Genomic DNA, 24,760 nt, shown 5'->3' with positions numbered 1-24,760 from the left:
ACTTTACTAATTTTCCCAATTTTTAAATAAACTATAGATATTCAATCTAGGATAAAAATGAAATTTATTGGTTTGACCTCAAAGGTTTAATTATTAAGAAGCAACTGGGAATTTAAGAAACTGCTCTTTGACACACAGACACTCAAAGAAGTAGCAAAACAGAAATTTCCAGATCTTCCCAGTAACTTACAGCTGAATAGCTGCTCAGCCCAAAGGCCTTTAGTTACCTTGAATGAATTCCCTGATCTTCTTTTCTTTGCTCTCAAGCAGCAGCCTCACACAGACAGTGGTGAAGTATCTATTGGCCACCTCTTTGTCCCGCAGAACTCTCTGCAGCAGCCTTTCCAGGTGAGCCTGTGTAGTCTGCAGTCCTTGTCGGCAGCGAGTGAGGTAAGCAATATAGGGGGCCCTTTTCCTAAAAGGAAATACGCTTTGAAGGACATCAAACAGAAACAGTACACTCTTTCTTTGGTGACTAAGAGTCTTAATTTTTCTTTAAACAAAAAAATTACTTCAGAGACTTTGGTTTTACGAATTAGTAGGTCAGGCCACAGACAACTGTCCTGAGGACTAATGCTGCCGGCACGAGAAACAAAACCAGGTGCAAGGACGCAATGTACAGCACAGAGAATATAACCAATATTTTATAACAATTTCAAATGGAGCATAATCTATAAAAATACCAAATCACTATGTTGTGCGCCTGGAACTAATATAACATTAGTAAATCAACTATACTTCAATTTTAAAAAGGAAGAAAGAAACCATTCTACATGTTTGTGAAGAATATCATCCCTGGGCTGAACACTTGGCTCCCTAACTCACTAAACATTACTAAGTCCCTTCTCATCGTCGGTCTGTTTCATATTGGAGCAGTCTCCAAAATGGCAGAACCTCAGACCTAACAGGACATTGACTGCTACAAAACTAAAATAACAACAAAATACAGGTTCACATACTACGAGATCATTAAACATACTACCAATTACCTAAATGTAACAATCACTAGAGCACCCCATCCTGAGCTTCTTTACTTCCTAAGCATCTCAATTACATTTTTCTCTTAACTGTTAGCAGGGGACAGACAGACAAAGGGCAGCGGTTCTGAGGCCTACTCCTGCCTCTGCTTCCCTGAGTCAGGGGAGCAGTCTTTTCTATCACCCCTAAAAAAGGGAAATGATATCCAAACTATCCCGGCCCCATCTCTACTAAAGGTGCTTTTGTGCAAATCTGAAGTGAAATGTACTCTCTGTTAGTAAGAGCTACTCATTTATAACCACATTTCCAGACTAAATATCCAAATGGGTTCCTTGGAAATCTACATCCAGGTAAACACAGCCAAGCACTTTGTAGTAAGCCTAAATTCATTTCTGAAATAAGAACTGAAAAGAAATTACTTGCAGCTTCAAACAGGTGTACAAGTGGAACAGGCTGGGTGTGTTACCTGTAGTCCTCGGCAATAGAAGCCAGCAGTTTCCTACAAGTCCTGTTATCAAAGCGGCATACACAACGCATCGTTTCTTGAAGTTGAGCCATTAAATTCTTATCTTGCAAATTAATTGCTTCGGCTATCTGAACTTTTAAAAAGCAGACAATTTCATTGTCTAAGCAAAAAAAAAAAAAAAAAAAAAAAAAAAAAAAAAGAATTCTGTCATTGTTGACAAATTCCAGGGGCTTACATAAGCTGTGTGTCATCCCTCAGCCTCTAGGATATCAATTCTGCTCTACCATTTATCAGCAGAACTGTATTGCCACACTTTAATGAACCATCAGTAATCAAAGTGCCCTTAACTTGATGCTAATGTAAATGTATTAGGTTGAACTGTATGGAATTGCTATACAGTTTAAATACAGTTGAATACTGGCAATTTCATATGGTTCCTCCTATGAATATAGGGAAAAATAAACTATCAGGCAGCAATTTACCTTCTGGGTCTGTATGGTCTGGTAAACCATTCCTTGTTGAATGGGTTAGCACTGGGAAAGCAACAGAATCCGCAGAGCAAAGAGCAAGTCTCAGTTTCTTTTTTGCATCTCTAAAGAATGAGTTGAAAATACATTAATTTCTTTGTCCAGATATGGTCACATTTTGTAAACTATTATTATATTTACTCTACAAATTAATATGCTACCTCAAGGCTCAACTGTTTCAACTAGTCATAAACATAATTTTTAACTTACTGACCTCTCACTTAAGAAGCAGGCTTCCCACTTACCTGAGAAGCAAGGCTAAAAAAGTGCTCTGGGCAAGGACCAATTAGTAAAGTCACCAGAATCAAACAACACATCTTTTCTGACTTTCTAACATACGCTGAGTTCTATGCTAAGCACTGAGAGTCAGACACACATATTCTGCCAGAGTTGGAAGGACGTCAACAGAAATCATCTCAACAGTCTCACCACCCAAACTAAGGAAGCCTTCTGTCATACCTCTTGAGAAATGCTGACCCTGCCACAAGACAAGCTGAGCACCTGACAAGAAGCCCTTTCTGTTGCCCTGCTGCTTGAAACTTTGTGTTGAGTCAAAACCTGCTTCCTTTCGACTTCCAACTACTGAACTACCTGCTTCCACCCAGGGCAGCACCTTTCAGTAAGGCGTCACCCTCCACAAGAAAGCAGCTCTTCATACTGGGAGGGGCCACTGAGATTCTTTTATCTGCTAGTGCCTGGGGCCCTTTCTCTTCCTGTAGGACACAGACCAGAGCTTCTTCAGAATGTCCGAAACTGCCATCCAAAAAAAGCAGTTGAACACTTCAAAGAACAAGCCAAAGTCTGCTCCTCCTGCTGGGTTATCACTTGTCTACCCCATCTGACGAGCTCTGAGTCTTTCCTTGTTGGTTTGCTTCCTCTAAAATGAGTAAATCACAAAATCAAGCCAATCAAATGTAATATTTGCCCACTTTGCAAAGACTCCTAAACTATATAAAGGTAAAGTTATATCTGGAAAATAAAAGTTGTCTGTCACTTCCCCCAAGTTCACCATAGAAAAAATTATAAAGCCTCAGAATAATAAAAAAAAAATTGTATGTACAGCACAGGGAATGTAGCCTATATTTTAATAATAACTATAAATGGAGTACTGTCTTTAAAAATTGTGAATCACTATGTTGTACACCTGAAACTTATATAATATTATAAATCAACTATACCTCAATAAAAATAAATAAAATTAAATGATACGCTGGTTAGACTTTGCTTTAAATTAATTGGGTGGGGGGGAGGTAAATATGAAACAGTATTGGCCATGTATTAGTAACTGTTCAATCTGGGTAATGGGCACATCACTGTACGCTTCCATTTTTGTACTTGTTTGTAAATTTCTATAATAAAAAGTTTAAAAAGAGAGAAAGAGTCAGAGACAGAAATAAAGAGATGGACGGGTGATCCATGCTTTAAAACTGATAATCTTTGGATAAACAGAGGAACAAAACTAAATTTTTCAGGCTTCTCAAGTCATTTTCTTTGTAAACTCCTATTAGAAATACAGAGATCTGCCCAGGAAATGAGGAGGGTAACAAACTGGGAGGGCTCCAGCTGGCTTACTGGGGATAGTGGGTCATTCGACTACTCCACAGCAGATCCTACCTCCTACTGCAGTCCTCCCTCAACATCTCTCTCAGCCAGAGCTGGGAGCTCTGCATGGGCAGAGGCACTGCCACTGTCTCATTTAAATTACTTATGTGGCCCTTGTGAGCATATGTGTTTTGTTTTTTTTAAATCCCTGAATTAAAGCCCTTGATATATGACATCCACAAGGGAAACAAAGTCTTCTCAGTAAATAGCATTTCATTCTTCTCTCGCTGCTTTACACATTTATTAAGTGACTCAGTGAATCACTTGACTTGATGTGACTGTGGATGGTGGTGAAAAGGTCAAACCCAAAGGTCCTAAATCCTGTAAAAGAAATACCTGTAAGAGAAAGCTGAATCCTGAGGGTGGGCGGCTTGGCTCGCGGAGTCGGGGAGGTCATCAGCTGAGATGTTCTGCAGGGTTTCATCACGAGGGGACTCGTGTGCACTTTCGCCATCACCCATAACTTCTAAACAAAACCCACCCCCCAGAAAAGGATTAGCAGGTTAATCTGGAATATTCCGCCACTGGAAGGTATTCAGAGCGACTCAACATAAATTAACTTGTGCCTTCCAATAAGGGTTATTTGGAAAAGAAAGGAAAAAGAGAAACTTCAAACACTTAAATAAGTTATTGACAGCAATGATAATATATTAAGACAGCAGTTGTTGAGAATAGTTTTACTTCTTATACCAATCCTAATCCAAAACAATTCAAGACTTTATTAACTGAATAAAGATAATACTCTGTAGTGTAGGTAACCTCCTTGGTCAAGTTTATTTCTCAGTATTTTGTTGTTTTTGATGCAATGGAAATATTTATGCCAGTTATAAAATTCTGGTTTTTGAAGTGGAAAAAAATAGTGAACGAAAGGCTGCAAATGGCAAAATATCCTTCCTTCTTGCAGGTGAGTTGTATTCCATTACACATATATATGCTGCATCTTCATGACCTATTCACCTATTGATGTGCACTTAGGATGCTTCCATATCTTGGCAATTATAAATAATGTTGCTGTTAATAGTGGGGTTTATGTATCTTTTTTAATTAATTCTTATTTTGTGGTTGGCTTTATTCCTTTGATAACTATGTAAGTTTAAAAAGCTAAAGCTCTAAACGTTCTTAGACACAATGAACAGCACATATATATAAAGTTTTAGAAATATGTAGTATATTGTGTATATGTGTTTACATGCAACGTACTGTATATGTGCAGTCCAACTGGAATAATTCTACCTAATAAAACTGAAAAATGAAAAATATATTTTAAAAAATTTAATTAAAAAATTTAAATTTAAATATTAAAAAGAGATACTACTCTGTAATCACAATCACAACCACAGAACCAAAAGGGGCTTCCCATAACACTCTCAATTCACAGACTTGAGTCCTGCCCAGCCAGAAAACAGCTGGCGGCGACCCCCTGGCAGGCAGCGCTGAGGTCTCCTGCACCTGCCAGGGCTCCTCCCACTGCCTGACGAACTCACAAACGCAACCAGGACAGACCTATGGTTCCCTCAGTTGTTTTTATGTTTTTAATTAGCCAATTTAGATAATCCATGCATGTATAAAATCAAAGGAAACAAAAAGTTCCTTAGTGTAAAAAAGATACTGTGCCTATCTATGTAGGAAAAACATCATTATTCTTAGGAGATAATTTCAAATGTTTCAAGGAAAAAAATATAGAAAATGTGGCAAAATGTTAACAATTGATAAATCCAGGCAGACAAACACAAACCTTCACTTTACTACTTCTCCAACTTTTCTATTATTCTAAAACTTTTCAAAATAAAAAGTGTGGGCTCCCTAAGAGCCCCCTTCCCCTGAGGCAACTCTTGTTACCAGTATGTCAGAGATTCTTCCAGAAACGCTCCATGCACATACTGTGCACATACGAGCATAAACACTTGCAGTATACATTTTTGCTTTGAGGTACTTTCATTTCTTTTTTATTTTGGGGATTGTACCATATGTTCGGACAACTATTCAAAAGTAGCTATTAAGAGGCTACTTTTAATTCAGATCACCTTTATCACTGTGATACGAGTTACTATCCTATTCTTTATCATGATTATCACCTGCACTTTCATAGTTTGCCAGTGCTCCTTCACTGGGGCTGGTTCGTTTGATGGCATTCCTGTATTTGTCCAGAATATCCTCAGCGACCTGAGCTTGTGCACTGAGTCTAGGGCTGGGATCATCTGCAGGGGAAAGGAGAGGGAGAGAATTAGCTCCCCTGGGTTTGTACCCACTCTGATATTAGTACGACACCAGTAGCAAAATCCCAAAGGCAGATTAGGAGGTAAGACTTAAAAAGAGCACATATCTCAATGTTATAAAAGGCACCATGCAGCTGCCTGCTCATTTTCTAGGTCTGAGGGCCTTGCCAAAGCATGAAATTGGAAGGTTAGCTCCACTTTCTCATCATTGCCAGAATTCTGCATGACAGTGTCAAAAAGTTCAGTGCAGTCTGAATGGATGATGGGTTTCTAAAGTGTTTACACTCAAATCACTGTTATTAGCAATTCATGCTAACAGAAATTCCAACAATGCATTTTTATATACAGACTTCGTTTATTCAGACATCTCTATGCTGAAGGAGGATAAAAAGTATTCAAACTTAAAATTAAACACTTTTAAGTAACAATAAATGCCTTCCTCCATTCTTTCTTCATGAATTTTTCTCTCTACACCACATTTGAAAACTTCAGACATTCATATTTTATCTCACTAAATCTCACCATGACTGCAGCTGCTGGAGTAGAGCATTTATGTGCACGCAACAGTGTCAGAGGCACTCCTAGAGAACCTAGACATTGCTGGGGAGTGCTGGAATTGTAGCCGGGGTGCACAGAGAAAAAGCTTATCATAACAATCGCAGGTGCAGCACTGGTTACTGACAGGCCCACTATCCTGTCAGCAAAATCAGCACATCAAAAAGTTTTCCTGGAGTCAGATGGCACTCACTAGTTACCAGTTATCAAAGCAAAGAATTGCTACAGATGTATGGGACAAAACAGAGTTCCACAGTGAAATGCAAACTCCTGAGATAGATCTAGGCCAAGCAGGTAACCATAAATGTCCACACTCCAGTAGAATCCCATTTTTAAAAAGCCTAAAAACACACAAAAATCACTAGATTTTATGTGTGTGTGTGTGTTAACAGCAACTAATATTAATAGCAGTTAACATTTATTGAGCACTTACCACGTGCCAGGAACTGTGCTAAATACCTTATATGAATGATCTAAATTCATCATCACAACCACTCCACAGGGAGGAACTATCATCATCCACAAAAGAGGACATTATTATCACTTTCCAGAAGAGGAAATCAAGGTAGAAAGAGGCAAAGTGGTATGCTCATAGGCTCTTCTTTTGTTTCCATGAAAAAAATTTTTAGTATTTGTGTCTTTGTAAAACTGTGGTAAACTATAGGGAGAAATTATTTCCAAATTTAATCTTTCTGCTATAATGATATTTGAATGCATGATAAGAGAGTCCTAATGAAGTCTGATTTTCCTCAAAATGTAAACTGATAAAATCTTTATCATTAGGAAATCTTTTTATTTGCTATTAGTTTTGAGTACTGCTGAGAGCTCTGAGAAGAGGACAATAAAATTTGGCTAAACATAGTGAAAGCAGCAATGTTACCTATAACCTTTATTTCTACAATGACATTCTTAAAAATTTTATCCGAGGACAATAAAGAAAACAAAAATTGCTATATATACAAAGCTGTAAGTAGTATTTTTATAGTAAAAAATTGGATAAATTAAACAAATTTAAATATCCAAAAGCAAGAGAAGGATCATAATGCAGTAAAATCATATGACAGATTATCTTAGAGCCAATAAAAACTATTTAAAAACCAACTAGGTCTAGTAGAAACTGGGAGAGGGTTTATGAAGTAACATATGGTAAAAGAAGACTACAAAGTTACATACATACTCTGATTCAATCATGAAAAGATATGTAGAAATATGGAACGATCAGGAGAGAACATGAGAAAAAGAACAGTTAAGGTAGCAAGATTATGGACATACTGTTAAGACTTTCCTTTCATAACACTGTAAAATTGATTTAATGATACTTTGCAATGGGCCAGTAATTAGCACTGGGCAGAGATTTCTGCACCAGTAGGGAAGCTAAAATTGCTAGACTCAAAACACAAACAAAATAAAATATTTTATGAAAAAGTTACTCTACTTAGCTTCTAGTTTAGGTACCAAGAGCTAAGAAAAACGTATTGCCTAAAAATACAAGTAAAAAATAATTTATAACTTCTCCAAAGCTATTAATTCAACATTTTGAAAACATGAGATTTCATTAAGAGTATTCCACTCTGTGAAGACTTCACAGAGTGGTGTTCTAAAACCAGGAGCATGGTAAGAAAGCATAAATATCTTGCCAAAAGGATGCCTTTCCAACTCTTCTCAATCAGACTGCAAGTTCCTAAAGAACAAGAGTCATGTGTGATTTGACTTAACACCTCCAACACTTAGCACAGTGCCTGGCATGAGTCAGATGTTCAACAAGCATTTGCTGACTGAGTAAGAGAGGCTTGATTGCTCTCAGCAGGAAATCATGACCTGGAAGCACAGCTCCTGCTGTTCAAAATCCTTTATTCCAGCAAAATCACCTCATCAAATAAGCAGGGATGTGTGCTAGGACACAGAAATGTCTACATGTGTTTCAGAAACAGACATGACAATGCTACGTGCTGAAATGGGATTCTACCTGTACTACACTGAGCTCTATGAGGACGATGTTCTTTTGAAACCCACCCCATTTTTAAATGAAAATCTTCATTTCAACTTAATAGGATAACATAATTTAAGATAAAGAAAAAAAAGAGGTGAGAAATTAATTTCCCTACAGATGTTCTATAGTCACTGGAGGCAGTATACAGCTATCAAACTCAAGGTTGGGTCATTAACACTACCTCTCAAAGTCTTTCTTCCTAGGGTGTTCATTCATAACGTGCCAGAAAGAAGCTGCAAAAATACAAATGCTGAATAACGTAAGAACTCAACCCCTAGTTGTATTTTCCCTGGGTCAGATAGCAATGTTAAAATGATTCGAGCTGTAAAAAATTGGTAAAGTTTATAAATTTATGATTAAAAAAAAGGAAATGATTAGGTAAAACAGAATTTCACAGTGATCCTCAATATTCAAGAACTATATATAGATGGAAGTAAATTTCGAATTCTATGATCAATGTTAGAGAAGACTATTCAATCAATGATCCAAAGATATGGCATGCATAGCACTAACACCATCACCACACTCTGCTCAAAGGCACTGCGTGTCATCATCCCACTGAGATGGCGAGTTCTAGGGTGTGCCTAGAGGCTCAGGATCATAAACAGAAGTTATGATAATGAGGATGATGATGGTGGTGGCGGTCTGCAGGAAGAGCACACTGAGATTCACTGTGGCCGCCAACTGAAACCACAGAGCTATGAAGAACATACTCCCCACTGTACACACACAGACACACCCTTCTAAAAAGGCAACGCTTATGGCACCCAAGAAAAAGTGTCATGAAATATGTGCTCTGGGAATGAAGGAGCCAGGAAGTCCATGGGTCTACAAACCTGTGAGTGTTGAGAATCTGTCAGGCCCCAGATCATCTTTGTCTTTTTCTTGTTTTTCTTTCTTTCTAAATGGTATAGGAGCTGGAAATTAAATAAAGTCAGTAGTGTGACATATAACATACTGCACTACTCGGAAGACAGCAGTCATTTTGGAGTTAACTGGTGTGCCAACATTTCTAAGTGAAAGGAAGGTGAAAAGTTTAAAAGCTAAGAAATCCAGGGTGTCAATTGATAATCATTCTTAAAACAGCATTGAAGGTTCTTAAAGAAGCTTTCAGAATCTGCTTTGGGGTCATCTATCACAGAAGAATGATTTAACAGGAATCTATTGGGACTGAATGAAAACCAATGCCTCTTAACCTCTGCTCAAAAACCAACACATTCAAAGCTCTGAGCTTCATCCTCTCCTCAAGTGGGCTTGAGTCTGGCGTGAAAGCAGTACTCTTCAACTCCTGAGCGCCACAGTGCCGAGAAGAGGCCTTTAGAAGGAGCCTCTTGCTTTAATCCCAAATGATCTCTCCTTTCTGGAAGAGATGCTTTTGCCAACTCAAATATCAATACCTACTGGTATGATGCCAGGCTATTCACAAAAAAAGCAAACAATTTTACATAACTGCCTTCCAAAGTAAACACTAATATTCAGGGTATTAACATCCTCAATGAACATAAACATAAGAGGCTTAAGTTTATTCCAGGAATGTAAAGGATGAATTTTCAATGTTTGTTTACCAATAGCATCCCTTTTTCCTGCAATAATTATTAGCAATACATATGTCAAAAGTCTTGTATGTTTAACTTCAATGGTACATGATATTTAAACAACTGTGACCTGCAGGACTTTCATTTATAAAACCACTACCATTTCCTGCAAAGAACAGGAACTGTCAATTCTAAAGCTCTACCTTAGCATTCACTTGAGTGAAACCATTTTCTACACCCTCAAAACAGCTAGAAACTTAGGCCCCACAAGCCTCACAGAATTGAGATTTTGGCTCTCTGAAGAGGTTTTGGGGCTTTGCTTTTTGTTGCTATTATAGCATTCTGATATTTTATAAAATTACCTTTAGGCATGGCAGAAACAAAACGTTTTCTCCACCAAGGTCTGTTCCTGTCTGATTTCTCATCATCGCTATCTTTGCGTTCTTCAGTCTGTAGAAAGAGTTCGATGCTTTATTTGGAGTTGGACAGTAGGATAAATTACTATGAGAAGGATTTTAGTAAGTCTGTGAAATACAAAAGCCACTCTTGTTCGTCTCCAAAGCAAAACTGTTCTTACTCTTGTATGAGCAACTTCTGGAACATGGAATTATTCCTTTTAAGCACCAGACTCTGATCTGCTTAAGGGTAAGCAGTATCTCATTATTGTCAAGAAACCAAAAGCTTAATACAGAGTCTAGCATAGAGTAGGCACTCAGTAATACTCATATAAGAATAAGTAAATGCAATGCAAATAAAAATCTAGAGCATAGTAGAAATGGTAGCAGTAGTATTAGTAATAAAACTAAGTATGTACTATTTGCCAAACACTGAGTATAAGGACATATATTATCTCATTTAAACTTCACAGTAGCTTTAGGAGATAGATACTATTATTAAGACCTTTTTACAGATGAGAAATATGAGGCTAAGAAAGGTTATCTCCCCATTCTCCCCAAGTCTACACAGACTGTATGTGGCACAGCCAGGACTCAAACCTAGATATGACCAATTTCAAAGTTCATGTTTTGATCACCAATTATAATGAGTTATTAAGACCACATGTCAGACGGGAGGGACTGCAATGCTTTTACTAACCTATCAAGTGATCTTAGACAAAATCACTTAATTTCTGATTTTGCATCTACAAAACTAGAACTAAAAACACCTTCCCTAAGGGCATCCACGTGAATGGGATACCAGAACCTCAGCAGAGAAATGAGGGCATCAGGGAGGGCTTAGCAGTGGGGATGGGATATGGATTACATACAGGAGGACGGATCAAGTAAGAACAAACATGAGGAATAATGAAAGCAAGTTTCTCACTGCTGGAGAAGGGAACTACAAATATGGAAAAGGAGAAAGATCAAATGAATTATCTTATTTTTTGACTTTACATATAGGACATATGGTCCTTTACATATAAAAAGAAAGACACAGATATAAATACACATGGACATGTGCACGTACACACACTCCCTGGCTCTGTCTCCTGAGAGACCCTGGGAGCAGCAACACCCCTACAGGAAAGAGCACACCTAGTATCCAGATCCTGATTTCTAAAAACCATTTTCTACGGAAAGGAACAAGGGATCCTTGGAGAAATGGCTGATTCCAGGACTAAGACAGACAGAGTCCAATATAAGCTTGTAACATTTCATGCCAGAAAGCAAATAAATACTCAAAGAATGACAGCAGCGTGTCAAAAGAACACAGGAGCCAGCTTGCAGGGGTGACCGCTGGCCAAATCAGGGAAAACTGGGTTTCAAAATAAATGGCAGTAACAAACCCACTGACTAACAATAGAAAACCATAAGACCACAGATACAATAAATAAGTGGATAAATTAAAAATTTGATGAAGAACAAGGTATTTACATATTTTCAAAGTTCCCTCTCCTCCCCAAAATACTTACTAATTACAAAGGGGAAAAGAGTAACTTAACAGTAATGAAGCCTGGCAGACAGTATCTTCATCAAATGATCCAAATGAACACCAGAGAGTGGGACAAATTAAAATTGTGAGCTGCGTGGTGGGATGCAGTGAAATGAACAGTGTCACTTGAGTGACATTCCTGCCAAAGATGAATAACCTGAATATAATCCTGAGAAAATATCAAGCAGATCCGAATTGAGGGAAATTCTAGAAAATAATAGAAAATAGTAACTTCCAAGAGAGTAAAGGTCAAGAAAGTCAAGGAGAAACTGAGGAAATGCTCTAGACTGAAAGAGCCTAAAAAGACATGTAACTAAACACAAGATGTAATTCTATACGGGATCCTTTCACTCTACTATCTACACAATTTTAATTTGTGTTAACATGCACATTTACATGCGTAATGCTACTGGGACAACTGGGGACACATGAATGAAGATGGAGTATGAGAACAGAGGGTAGCAATGTATTGATTCTAATTTCCCGATGTTGACAGCTGTACTATGATGTACAGGAGAAGGTGCCGTCTGTAGGAAACTTACACTGAAGTATTCATAGGTGATGGAGCATTGGAGCATCAGGCTGGTAACTTACTCTTACATGGCTGGGGGAGTTCTTTGTATCTACTTTCAACTTTTTTATAAGTCTGTGATTGTTTCAAAATAAAAAATAGTATCTCGTTGGAAAAAAAAAGAAAAAAACCTCTTCTAACCATCTCTGAAGGGAACTGTGAGGTTTCAATGAAATAAGGTACAAAATTGCTTGGAGAAAAGTTAAAAGTGTCCTAAAAATTCAAGATACCTTACTACAAAAACAAAGTAGAAGTTTTTTATGGATTATAGACATACCAGACTGACAAGTCACCTTTAATCATGACTACTGTCCATCCTTCATCCTAGATTTACATATTCCATGTTAATTTCAGGCATCAAGAGAACTAGGCAGATGGAACACTAAAGCTGACCAGAGTTAGAAAATTCTACACAGTCTGCGTCCCATACCTCTCCTCTTGAGGAGTCCTTACTCGGGGATGAAGATGATGAATGAGGTGCAGCCACCAAAGAAGTAGCACCAATGGCTGCGGAAGGAGGGAGTTCTCGCTCTTCATTCCCTGGACGTCGGTTCCAGCTGGGGTCACTCATAGGCCGCCGGACAGAAGAAGACACTATATCAGAGCTCCTGCTGCGAACTAATCTCTCAGGGTAAGAATGCCTTTGCTTGAATGCCTCCATCTCAGCTGGAGTTAAAACATGGGAACCGAAGTTTGGCAACCTGGCCTCATTTCCTCCCACAGCTCCTTCCAGGATTGGGGGATCTGGTGGTGGATGTGAGGGCCTGGCATAGTGAACCTTTGGCCTTACCACAGCAGAAGCCCCTGGAACACAGGAAAAAAAGTTTGCAGCTGACACACAACTGATTCAACAAAGACATGAACAAAGGGTTTTTGGTTTCATTCCTCTGTCCGTGATAAAACAAAAGTCAAAGAATTCACTTGACTACTTTACCTTCATGTGAAGACAGTGGATCAAACATGGCAAGCAGAGAGTCTGACTGCGAAGGAGGAGAGGTCAGCTGGTGGGCACCTAAAACAAGAGCTAACTGTGAGACCAACTCAGAACTCCTGACTCAGTGAGAGGCTCAACACAGTGAAAAAGGTTCTGTCTTCTACAGTCTTCCTTTTATGATCAAGTAGAACTTGAGGGGCAGATCAGAAAAAACAAAATCTAATAAACAGCATACTTTGATTACTTCAAATTCATTTTATGTTTTTATCTACATACATGGATTTTAATTACATTTAAGTGGTCTAGCATCCACATGCCTCCTCCGTCTAATGGCCAAACTGTATTATGGTTAATGCAAAGAGCAGAGCCAGAAGATGTAAGTCATCATTTTCAGGATGCCACAAGTTCCCTGAGTCTCATCTTCCCTCCACCTATAAAAATAGGGGCAACACTACCTACAGAAGGAGTATAAATTACAAATTACAAATTGTGAAATTCTAATATCGCTCTCAACAAAAGACAATTCATGAGAGAACTCAGAACAAAAATGAGTAATACGACATGACACTACAAAACAAACTTGAACTTCTAAAGCACACTATTTTTAAGCTACAGAGTAAAAGATGACTCCTCTAAGCATATGTCTAAACAACCAAAATCAGAAATATTAAAATAGATAAGTATGCAGAGACTAAAACTTACAAATACATAAAAGAAACTGTTATTCTAAACTTTGAGTCTGAGCTCTTTGTTGATAATGATAGTACTACTTTCCCTTTTGACTGTTCCTTTTGTTCTGTCTTATAATTACCTTCCTTTTTTAAAACTATAGAAATAGTGTGCCATTATGAAAGACAGCTTAAAATACCTGTTCTCAAAATTTTGGTCTTAGGACACTTTAACATTCTGAAAAAAATGTAACTCTAAAAGCTTATTTATGTTGGTTATAGCTAGTAATATTTACCATATTAGAAATCAAAACTAAAAGAACATACAAATTAAAATTTTATTCTTAATACATTTATATTAAATATTTAAATATTAATTTAAAATTACTCATTAAATGTTAACCCAAATAACCTCTTTTAATGAAAAAAAACATACTTTCCAAAATAAAGAATAACAAGAAAAATGTCACTTTTACAAATTCACAAATTCCTTTAACATATGACCTTAATAAAACACAGGTGGATTCTCATATCTGTTTCTGCTTTCAATCTACTGCAATATGTTGTTTTGGTGGAAGTAAAGAAAAGCTGGCCTCTGATATGTAGGTGGGAAAGGGACAATATTTTAATAGACTTTTCAGAAAATTGTGGATGTTATTCTTTGATACGACACCAAATCTTGACAAGAAGTACGCCATTTTTTTAAAGGATAGCTACAATTTGGAATCTGAAACCAAATCAATGAACTTTGGACTCTGTTACATTGAAATTTACTGGTCTGTCTATTTTGAATGGATCTATTATAACCAAGCATGATTTTCTAACAATATGCACTGATCATCTGGAAAATATTGGTTCAACTAGATAACAGATCTTCCAAATGTTGAGATATTTCATCACACATTATCAAAAATGACATTTTTAATATCACCACCAATCTCACTGCAAAAGTTTTTAAATAGCAGGAAGCTGTCAAGCTTGTGGAGGTGGACACAAGTTTTCCCAAAATTTTAATTTTTATCTGAAATCTTGAATTTTACCATTGGCAACAAACTCTATCCTGTCAGTTGTTTCCTTGAAATGACAGGCTCACTTTGTTATCTTTCAAGAAACGTCTGCCAAATACCCAACTATGAATAACTACAGTTTGTTGTTCTTTCAAGTAAAAATGGTGTTTCATGAAAAACAAATGAGAAAAAAAAAGTGTGTAGTTAAGGTGACAACTCAATCATATAACTGCTTTTCCTTGAGACACTTCATCATATTTCAGAATGCAGCAGCAATGTGTTAGGGGTATTTCCTGTTTCTTCAGAATATTAAATAGATGTGTACTCAAGGGTTGAGATACAGAATTAAATAATTTTTACTTCATTAAAGACATTCATAAGTAAAACTTCTTTTTTAAACTGTGAGATGAGTACAGTGACTGCTACTGTGGTCTGGTGCCACTGCCCTGCTTTGTGCTAACACCCCAGCACTTGTACCCACCTTTGCTTATGCGCCACCAGTGCAACGTCGACACGGTAAAAAGGACAATAACCTTTTATCATTATGAAACAGTTTTGACCTCACACCTCCCCATCCCACGAACAGATCTCAAGGGCTCTCAGTGGTCCATGGAGACTACAATTTTGAAAAGTGCTGGTGTAGAACAGTGGTTCTCAGTTGGGCCTATTTTGCCCCTCCAGGGGATCATTTGGCAGTGTCTGGAGACACCTTTGGTTGTCATAACTGCAGGAGAGGGAAGGGGATAGTGTGCTTCTGGTAGAGGCCAGAGATGCTGCTAAACATCCTACAATGCACATGACAAGCCCCCACAACAAAGAATTACCTGGCCCCAAATGTCCATAGTGTTGAGGATAAGAAATTCTGATTTTTGAATTTTAAAAAAAGTAAAGAAAAAAAAAATGTAAAGGAAAAAAAGTACTTCAAACCCAGTACCCAATATATAAAATCACTACTTACTGGTATTTCTTTTCAGTGCTTTCTCTATGACAGGCTTTTTAATGCTCTATTATATATAAAATTCTTTAAAATAAATGTTCCAAGTATATGTTCTAGATATTTCTCTAAGTTACTTCATATTCTTTAAAGCATTTAAAAAACAGCTGTATAAATTCTAGCAAGCAGTTATATCAAAATTCACTTAGCCATTCTATTTTTCAATTCTTAGGCTGTTTCTATTTTTCTGTCACTATAAATATTATGAAAACACCTTTGCGCATAAGACTTTCTCCATACATGAACTGTTCCTCATGACTGATTCCTAAAGTCGACTAAATGAACCAAATTTAGTACGTGAAACTTATTTTAAGGCCTTTTATGTGTATTGCCAAATTATGCCCGAAAGTGCTAGAGCAACTGACATTATCACCAGCAATGTGTCAGGACTGCCAGTTTCAGCCATGGACTTGATCATTTCTAAAAGTCCCTCTCAATTCCCCTTCTTACCGTGAGTTACTTCATCCATGTCCGGACTAGTGACAGAATCTTTACCCCCAAAGTCAGAGCTGCACTCAGACCTCAAGTCTTCAATCTTATTGGGAATATCCTCAGAGGTTGCACTTATGCCTTTAAGAAAAAAATAATAAAAAATAAACAGCAAGAAGAACAAAATAACTGCACAAAAAGTATATGAAGTTTGGAGAAATGTATATATTCTCAAAATTTGTGTGTCCCAGTTCTACACATGTGAGTTGTTAGGCATCATATCCCTCATTGTACTATTGCTTAAATACATTTACCTTGGTTTGTATAACATAATCAGGATTAGCATGTGACAGCTAAATATAGTAGCAGATGCTACCAAGAACAGATAGACTCAGAGAGGTAACACACACAGACTTTCGTCAGCTACTCCAACAGGATCTATAAAGCCACACATTAACTTCTCATAGATGTAAGGTCCCACGGAAATAACTGTTTCCTGGAAATTACTCAGATCTTAAATAAAACATATCTTTTTGTTATCAAATTTATAAATGGGGAGGTGAGAACACACCTTCAAATCCTTATTCCTTAAAACAAGACAGACATACCCGACACAACACTGAGGCCTGGTGTGCTGGGGCGGGAACTGACCTCCCTGACATCCGTATCATCAGATGTGCTACCCAGGCCAGAACAGCTCTCCAGTTCTTGTAGACGTTCCTCCTGCTTAAGATCTGGGGCCTCTAGACAGAAGACGTGAGGTATCACATGAGTAATTCCGTTAGCATGTCACAGTTTCAGCTTTTGTGACCCAGATGAAAATGAGAGCTACTAGGCATGAAGGGGAATGAGTGTAAATAGATTTCTAAGTCTAAGCCAGTTAGCAAAGTTAGTTAGATCAAATGTTAGAGAAGTCAAGGTTGTGATTTTTCATCCCAGTATAGGCCAGCTCACTGTGCACAGATGAAAACTCTGCTTCCAGATCACTAATCTCATAGAGTATTCTATTGGTTAACAAGTAAACTGAACAAGAGAATACAGAATAGATTAGTATTAAGTCCATCACTTTCTAAAAAATAACTCCTTATGGGTGCTCACTAGATAGTGAGATAATCCTACCGTCTCCTTACGTAAAGGTTAGCATGTCTAAGTGTGTTAACGTTATAAAACACATTTAAGAATCATTTCATTATTATTGAGCCAACCTGATCAAACAGAACGTAATTCAGACATATAGTTAGTTACATTTGCATTCTGGTGGTTGACATTCAGTTGAAGGCAAGAATTTATACTCATAATCAGGGGAAAAAAAGCAGAAATACAAGCAATACATAAGAGAAAGTACAAAACATTTTATATACATTTATGATAATCCTGCACAAAATAATTCTCAGGACTCCAGAGTCTCAACTTCAGTGTACTTCAAAAATACGTTAAGTATCTCTGGGTCACATTCTCCAAAATGCTTACCAGGCATCCAACCACTCAGGGTTCAAGTTGCGCTGCTATGCCTATTTTGTGATAAGTTAGTGGGAGATACTGAACTCAGTGTCCCACACAGAATTCTGATGGGTTGCTTTCAAAATAACAGAACACGGAGTCAGAAAGCACCTGCCATCTTAGCCTATGCCATCCAATACTGCATATTTTTCTTGATGGACAGAAAATACCCGAATTTTCCATTTGGAACTCTTAGCGATGTGATTGCCTCGTACTTGTCAAATGTTTATCTCACAAAATGTACATAATATAGAAATTAGGATACCTCACATTTAAAGCTTCTTTGCAAATCAAAAAGCAAACGATGACAGCATACTAACCTGAGTCACTTGGCAATACCTCTACACTCCAAGCTTCGCTGGTTGTCTCTGATATGGTAGAACCAGTGCAGGGGTCAAGAAGCACTGACCCTGAACCTGGCAGGCACAGTAAACTGCCTAACATGTTCTCTGCTGCTGCACCTGTATAACCAGTGGAGAGCAAAGGGTTAACAAAGATCCTGAGGGAAAGAGCAGAGATAATGGAAAAAGGCTAAATACTAAGCTAACAAAATCTCTATGCTACTCACAAGAAAGAAGCCAAGGTAAGAGTAATTTCAATCAGAAACACCACTAGAAGCACAAATCTCCCACTTTGGTCACAGTAACACAAGCTCCTTTTCATCAGTTCCCTACTATTCACCTTGGTCTCCATAAGGAAAATACAAATCATTAGGTCAAGTCATTTCAACTAGCTTTCACTTGGTTTTCAGCAGATTTTACATGTCCCTAACATTTATAGTCCTACATGGATTAAAAACACTCAAAGACATTTAACCACAGAAAGTTATATTAGTCAAATGTTTTCACCTAGCACATCAGCCACACATTTCGAGCAGTAAAATATATTTGCAGGAAAATACACATCTCCTCTGTAGCACTCATTCAACTGTAAGTACAGCTTACTGCCCAAATAGAGCTTACTGCCAAGAAAAACACTACTTTGGCATCTGAACAAAATAATGTAAAACCAATTGAGAAATCTGTTTACACTACTTAAATATACAAACAGAGAGGATTAAACATTGTACACCAATGTTTAAAAATACTCTAGAATGCTCCGCTTCTTCAGATTAAACCTAATGAAAGAACAATTCTACGTCAGTGCATGAAAACCTTTTGGAAAAAGGTTACTGATAAAAGCTACCTTTTAAATTTAATAAATGCAATAATTACAAATAAAATGATGTCTGGAACCTGCCTAAATGGACGGGGGGAGGGTATAATAAGGTGGGAGAAGAGATGAAACAAAACTGGCTCTGTGTATGTGTGTAATTGTTGAAACTGAGTGATGGGCGCACAGTCTTCATTATACTATTTTCTCCTGTATTTGAAATGTTCCATAATTTAAAAAGAAAATAAAGACTATGATTACAAGATGCTATGAATCTTTCAGAATGGATAAAACAGTATCCTAAAAAGAGTAAATTTTAACACATGTAAATTGTACCTTGATAAACTTGATGTAAGAAAAAAAGAAAAAGAAAAAACTGGTCATTCTTTGGAACTGAATTAATCCTTCCAGAAGCAAATTCGTATTTTAGAGAATCTCAGTAGCATATCAATCTGAAAGATTTTACAGGTATAACCTGTAAGAATTTTCATCTTAAGGCAAGGTGTTTTAGTCTCAAAAGAAGAATATGCTAATCATAGACTAAGAACACGTACTCTGCCCTACAAACAAGACTTGACAAGGAGTTAATTCAAAAGATTGGTTTCTCTTTTTTTGCAGGAGGAGAGGCACAAATCTAGACAACACTACCTATGTCTAATAAAGAAAAAAGAAATACACAAATGCCTTGTCACATACAGTTCTCTCAGTTTCCCAGTTATTGCTAACATATCCAGCACGTCTGTCAGAGCACTGGAGTGCCCTCCCACGAAGGGTGGGTGGATATGAATAATTAAATAGCAATCTTTCAGAGACATTAAACAGCAGTTACCTGCAATTTCCTGCAAGCGATCTTCATCAATGTTAGGGTCGAAATCACTTCCCAAGACATCGGTACTCCAGGTCTCACTCACTGTTTCTGATATATCCCTGTCGTCTGTCAGCCCCATCATGTCTCGAATTTCAAACTTCCTTAGCTTATCATCAAGATTATCCTGTGTTGTAGCTGTTAAAAATAAAGTTAAGCACTTAAAAAACAGTAGCACAGCTATCATTTTTTTAAAACAAATTTAAAGAACTTTATGTCTTTGAACTACAAGTTGCATATTTTAACACTAACACTCAGCACACAGTACTAAAACACAGGATTATTCCCTCACTGATGTACTCTTTCCTTTTCTGAACCAAGCTCAGCCAATGTCCTCCCCATTCTGGTAGATTAACTGGAGCCATCAATGCAGTCAATTGTCTCCCTGTCCTCTATAGTGTTCCTTTGGTCAAAAATTGGGATATAGTCTCCTTTCTTTGAATTTGCACAGGCCTGGTTACTTGCTTTGTCCAAAAGGGTAGGGAGGAAGTGTGTCAGTTGCGAGGTTAGGCCTCAGGAGACCTCATAAACATGTGCTCTCTCTCAACCTTCTCCCATGAGAACAACTGAGACTAGCCTGCTAGAGGATGAGGAACTAGAAGGAACAAAGCAAAGGTCATCCTAGGCCAGCCAGCTCCCCAGCGACCAACGGACCCCAGCTAAGATCAGCAGAGCTCGCTACTGGACCACTGGTGACTATAGATGCATGAGTGAGCCCAGTTCAAATCAGAAGAACCACCCGGCTGACCCACAGACTTGAAAGCAAAAATAAATGTTCATTGTTTCAAGTCACTAAGTTTTGGGGTAGTGTGTTATGCAGCATTACTGGGGCAAAATTTAACAGATAAACCCATACTAAAAAAAAGGGTTTTTTTCTGCTTGACTTGGATACAGCCCCCCAGTTCTAGAGTTTTCTCTCTTCCCTTGACCAATGAGAAGTAGTCTACAATTTATCTCAATTAATTTCTTAACCTAGTATTTCACAAAGTGTTCACCCAAATCAGAATCACCTAGAGGGTTTGTTAAAGAGGTGACAGTCTTTCAAAATCTATCTTAAGCTAGTATTATTTTAGGTTTCTGTTATTTGCAGAAATTTTAATCCTAAATGATACAGTGACAAGCTGATCCAGTAAAACACAGCATTATTTTTATTCAATCCACACATTACCCAACTGGCAATACTCTTCCCTTTCTAAAAACAGACTGAACCAGGATTTCTGGAAGTGAGACGTGGGAAAAGCCTTTCTTCCTCCCTAACTCCCCGGGTAATTCTTATGCAAACTAAAGTCATTGCCTCAAATCCAGTGGAGGGCATCTGCCCTCAACACTCCCTTGAAAGCCATCAGTGACCTTTAAATGAACAAATCCAAAGAACTTTTTTAAATTAATCTTCCTAAAGCACAAGAAGAATCCATCTACTTTTCAGTCCTTACTTCGCGCTAGTCCCCTGTCTGACAGTTCCTGAGTAGGTCCTATGGTTGCCTCTTCTCTGACTTGCTTACACTATTCCTAGGATATCTCCAGTTTGGGTCAATGCAGTGCTCCTTTAAGGCTATTGTTTGCTCCCAAGAAGCTATTTCTTACACTTTCAACCACATGTATCTCTCACTCAGAACTGCCAAAGCACTTGTATGACAACTTTTAGTCATTTGTGTACTATTCTCTCCCTATTTTAAATTCCCTGAGCCCTGAGTTTTTAGGTTAGTATCCCTTAAAATTTTAATACTACAGAATTGAAACACCAAATATTACAGAATTCAAGCAATTCATGTTAATTATTCTATGTAATTTAAATCTAAATAATTCACTTAGCAACTAAATATATTTTTAAGAACTGAAGGAACTGTAAATAAATGCAAGTTTAATGGTCATTATATAATCAACTGAACACAGCCAACTTATATGGAAACAGACTGTGTATCCTGCAACCAGGTAAACTCCCTGCTACTCGAGCAGCTGTACTCAACCTCACTTTACCTTGTTCATGCTCTAATAGCTGCAGAGCTTCAACTCCGTTACTCCCAGAAGGTCCTGCTCCAAGTTCTGATACAGACTCTCCCTCCAGGTCTAGTGAGGACACTGAATTAGAACGGTTTGAGGGACCTAGAGAAATGTTTATACTGTGAGTGAGCTTTTTAAAAGTCATGAGCCACCATGTAATTCTTAATGCCTTGATAAGAGACTAAAAAGACTGATTAAAGTGTCTTTAATACTACATTTATACCATAAAAATACACACACCCTTTAAGTCAGCAATTTTGCTTTCAGAAATTTATCCTAAGGAACCAATCAAAAATTCATCTAAGGCTGCTTGTTGCAGGGCTTCTTATACTGTCTGAAAAGTGAATGCAATCTACATGTTTAATCATAGAAGAATGTTTAAATAAATTATGATATGCCCACTTGAAGTTAAAGAAAACCACCATTAAAACTGTTATTTAAGAATGCTGAATTACAAAGGGAAACATTACTGTTATACTGTTTAAAAAAAAAAAAAGGTTACAAACAGTGTAAACCTAATTTTGATACAAATAAACCAAAATGTTAACTGTTAATAGAATGGTAAGAGTATAAGATCATTCCATTTTTTTCTTCACTTTCTAGGATGAAGGTACATTATTTATGTTTTCCAAAGGTTAGGGGAAAAGGGAAAGTTGTTAAGTTTATGTTTATTTCAAAATGTTAGTAAACTAGAAATTTTTCATTATAAACGTTTGTCCTAGCACATAGAGCGACATATTCTCACTTCACAATCTTGCTTTTTAATTTTCTTTTGTATTTCCATCCTACTTCCATTGTATTTTTCTGCTTCATTAAAAGCATACACAACATAGTGAAATACTAGTGATTGCATTTTTTTTCCATTTAGACATGCATTATATCCCTCTAAAGGAGCTCTATAAGCTTTGGTATAAATACTAGAGAAACAAAACTTGGTATTATTCAGTCCCAAAGAAGACTTAGATCCTCTGCATTTTTTATGACCAAAGGTCTCTTGCAATCTTAATTTTATTCAAGAAACAATCTTTACAGCCAACTGTTCAAGATCATTAGAGGAAAACCTCATTACTCTCCTCAGTGAGAGGCACAGACAGTATAATTATAATTTATAAGGCTCCTTTAAAGAACACAAAACAAAGTATTACTTGAATCACACAACTCCTTGAATGAAGTAACCCTTCACCTTCAGATATTCCTTCCAGATTATCACTGCAGAGGGAAAAGCGCAAGGTTTTATCAGGTTTACCGTGGAGTTTGTTTTCATCGACAGGGACATCTCCTTGTCCTCCATCCGAAAGCTGCATGTTTAGGACCTGAAAAATAAAATGACATTTGTTTATCAAAACTGAAAGATTATGGATAAGAAAAACACCATGGCAAATACATATTAAATTCTTCCTAATATTAGATTATCATTTTTAACCAAAAACCCATTTACAAGGTCCTGATCAAGTTTCTAAGTACCCCTAGAATAAAAGTGTATCAATTAGAAGAACTGAACCTATCTATGTCTTTCCATCACCCTACTGGTGTCAGAGACAACGGCAAAAGGCAACGGGACACTGATGCACAGTGATTAGGACTGCGGGAACCAGAGGCTTTGGAGTCAGCAGTCCAGCCCTCCTAGGTCTGCCGTGTGCCAACTACGTAAACCTGGATAAGTTTAAGCTCCCTAAGCCTCACCCTTCTACATCTATAAAATGGTGATAGTAACAGTATATATGCCACGGAGTTGTAGAGGATTAAATAAAAAGATGCATATAAAGCATCCGGCATAGTAAGATGACATTAACCTTGCAAACATTTTTTTCAAAAGATAATAAACTAATTCAACAGGAAGAAAACAGGCAAACAAATTATTTTTTACAGAGTAATAATTCTAGACAGAATCAGTCTAGCTGGAACCTCTACTTGGTTACCATATCACAGCCACAAAAGTCCATACCAGAAGCTGAAGTATGACTTTTAAGCCATACTGACCTTAGAGCTGATTGCCTTTTTATAGTGTTTCCTATCTGTGGGATGACTTCCCAATAACATAATTACTTCTCACTCCCCACAAGCCTAATTACTCAGCTCTGTGTGCGTATCACCAATCTAATGAAGAACTGAGTGCTTTGCTGAGTCACACAGCTTGTTTTAAGCACACCTGGAACTTGAACTCACAGCCACTGGGTTCCTAGACTGCTAGAATATGAAGAACAGTAACCTCACTTAAAAAGAAAAAGTAACAGAGGAGCACTAAGCTCAAGTGGTACAGTGCATGCTCAGCATGCCTGAGGTCCTAAGTTCAATCCCCAGTACCTCCTCTAAAAAATAAATAAAACCAAATACCTCCCCCTGTAAAAAAAAAAAAAAAGTTTAAAAAAGAAAATAAAGAAGAAGTACCAAAATAAACTAACAAAAAACCCTCTAGGGACTGTTTTAACCGACCCTGCCTTTAAGTAACTAAATTAAAAAGGTTTTCTAACGGCTCTATATATTTACTCATGTGATGCCTTTAAAAAGTCATTCAAAAAGATTATTTTCCCTATTTGCTTGAAATTAAATAAAGATATAAAAATTTTCACATTTTGCATTTTTAAGATAACTTAAACCCATAAACTTATCATAGTGAGTGATGTGCAAAGGATCTTCAGGAAAAAAATCCATCTAAAGGCCTGGAGAGTGGTATGAATTAACGGAAAACAAAAGGATCATACCACAGTGAAGATACCTCCCTGCACAGGAATGCAGGCCGCTGTCCCCAAGGCTGCCACTGAGCTGGGGGTGGGGGAAGTAACAGGGTAAGGTAAAATGCCCCAGAGCTCTCTAACTGAAATTTGGCAGTTTTCTCCC

At 37.4% G+C, this 24,760-nt stretch overlaps 1 protein-coding gene across 7 annotated transcripts in view; it reads right to left on the bottom strand.

Annotated features, from left to right (window-relative positions):
• Positions 1–24,760, bottom strand: part of GAPVD1 (GTPase activating protein and VPS9 domains 1) — a 61,446-nt gene that overhangs the window by 8,352 nt on the left and 28,334 nt on the right. For 2 of the 7 annotated variants that reach the window (XM_074362220.1, XM_074362221.1), the window contains exons 8-22: positions 23,106–23,235; positions 21,899–22,024; positions 19,886–20,059; positions 18,225–18,365; positions 17,013–17,147; positions 16,426–16,545; positions 13,307–13,384; positions 12,803–13,176; positions 10,232–10,319; positions 9,171–9,251; positions 5,649–5,771; positions 3,910–4,039; positions 1,927–2,036; positions 1,445–1,604; positions 228–415 (exon numbers count right to left, since the gene is read on the bottom strand). In XM_074362220.1, coding sequence (XP_074218321.1) covers positions 228–415; positions 1,445–1,604; positions 1,927–2,036; positions 3,910–4,039; positions 5,649–5,771; positions 9,171–9,251; positions 10,232–10,319; positions 12,803–13,176; positions 13,307–13,384; positions 16,426–16,545; positions 17,013–17,147; positions 18,225–18,365; positions 19,886–20,059; positions 21,899–22,024; positions 23,106–23,235 — 2,158 coding nt within the window. The remainder of the gene's footprint in view (positions 1–227; positions 416–1,444; positions 1,605–1,926; positions 2,037–3,909; positions 4,040–5,648; positions 5,772–9,170; positions 9,252–10,231; positions 10,320–12,802; positions 13,177–13,306; positions 13,385–16,425; positions 16,546–17,012; positions 17,148–18,224; positions 18,366–19,885; positions 20,060–21,898; positions 22,025–23,105; positions 23,236–24,760) is intronic. The other 5 variants (XM_074362222.1, XM_074362223.1, XM_074362224.1 and 2 more) reach the window with 5 other exon arrangements.

Source organism: Camelus bactrianus, chromosome 4 (assembly GCF_048773025.1).
Source record: "Camelus bactrianus isolate YW-2024 breed Bactrian camel chromosome 4, ASM4877302v1, whole genome shotgun sequence".
In the NCBI taxonomy this organism is placed as follows: Eukaryota; Metazoa; Chordata; class Mammalia; order Artiodactyla; family Camelidae; genus Camelus; species Camelus bactrianus.
This window is presented reverse-complemented; position numbering and strand designations above follow the sequence as displayed.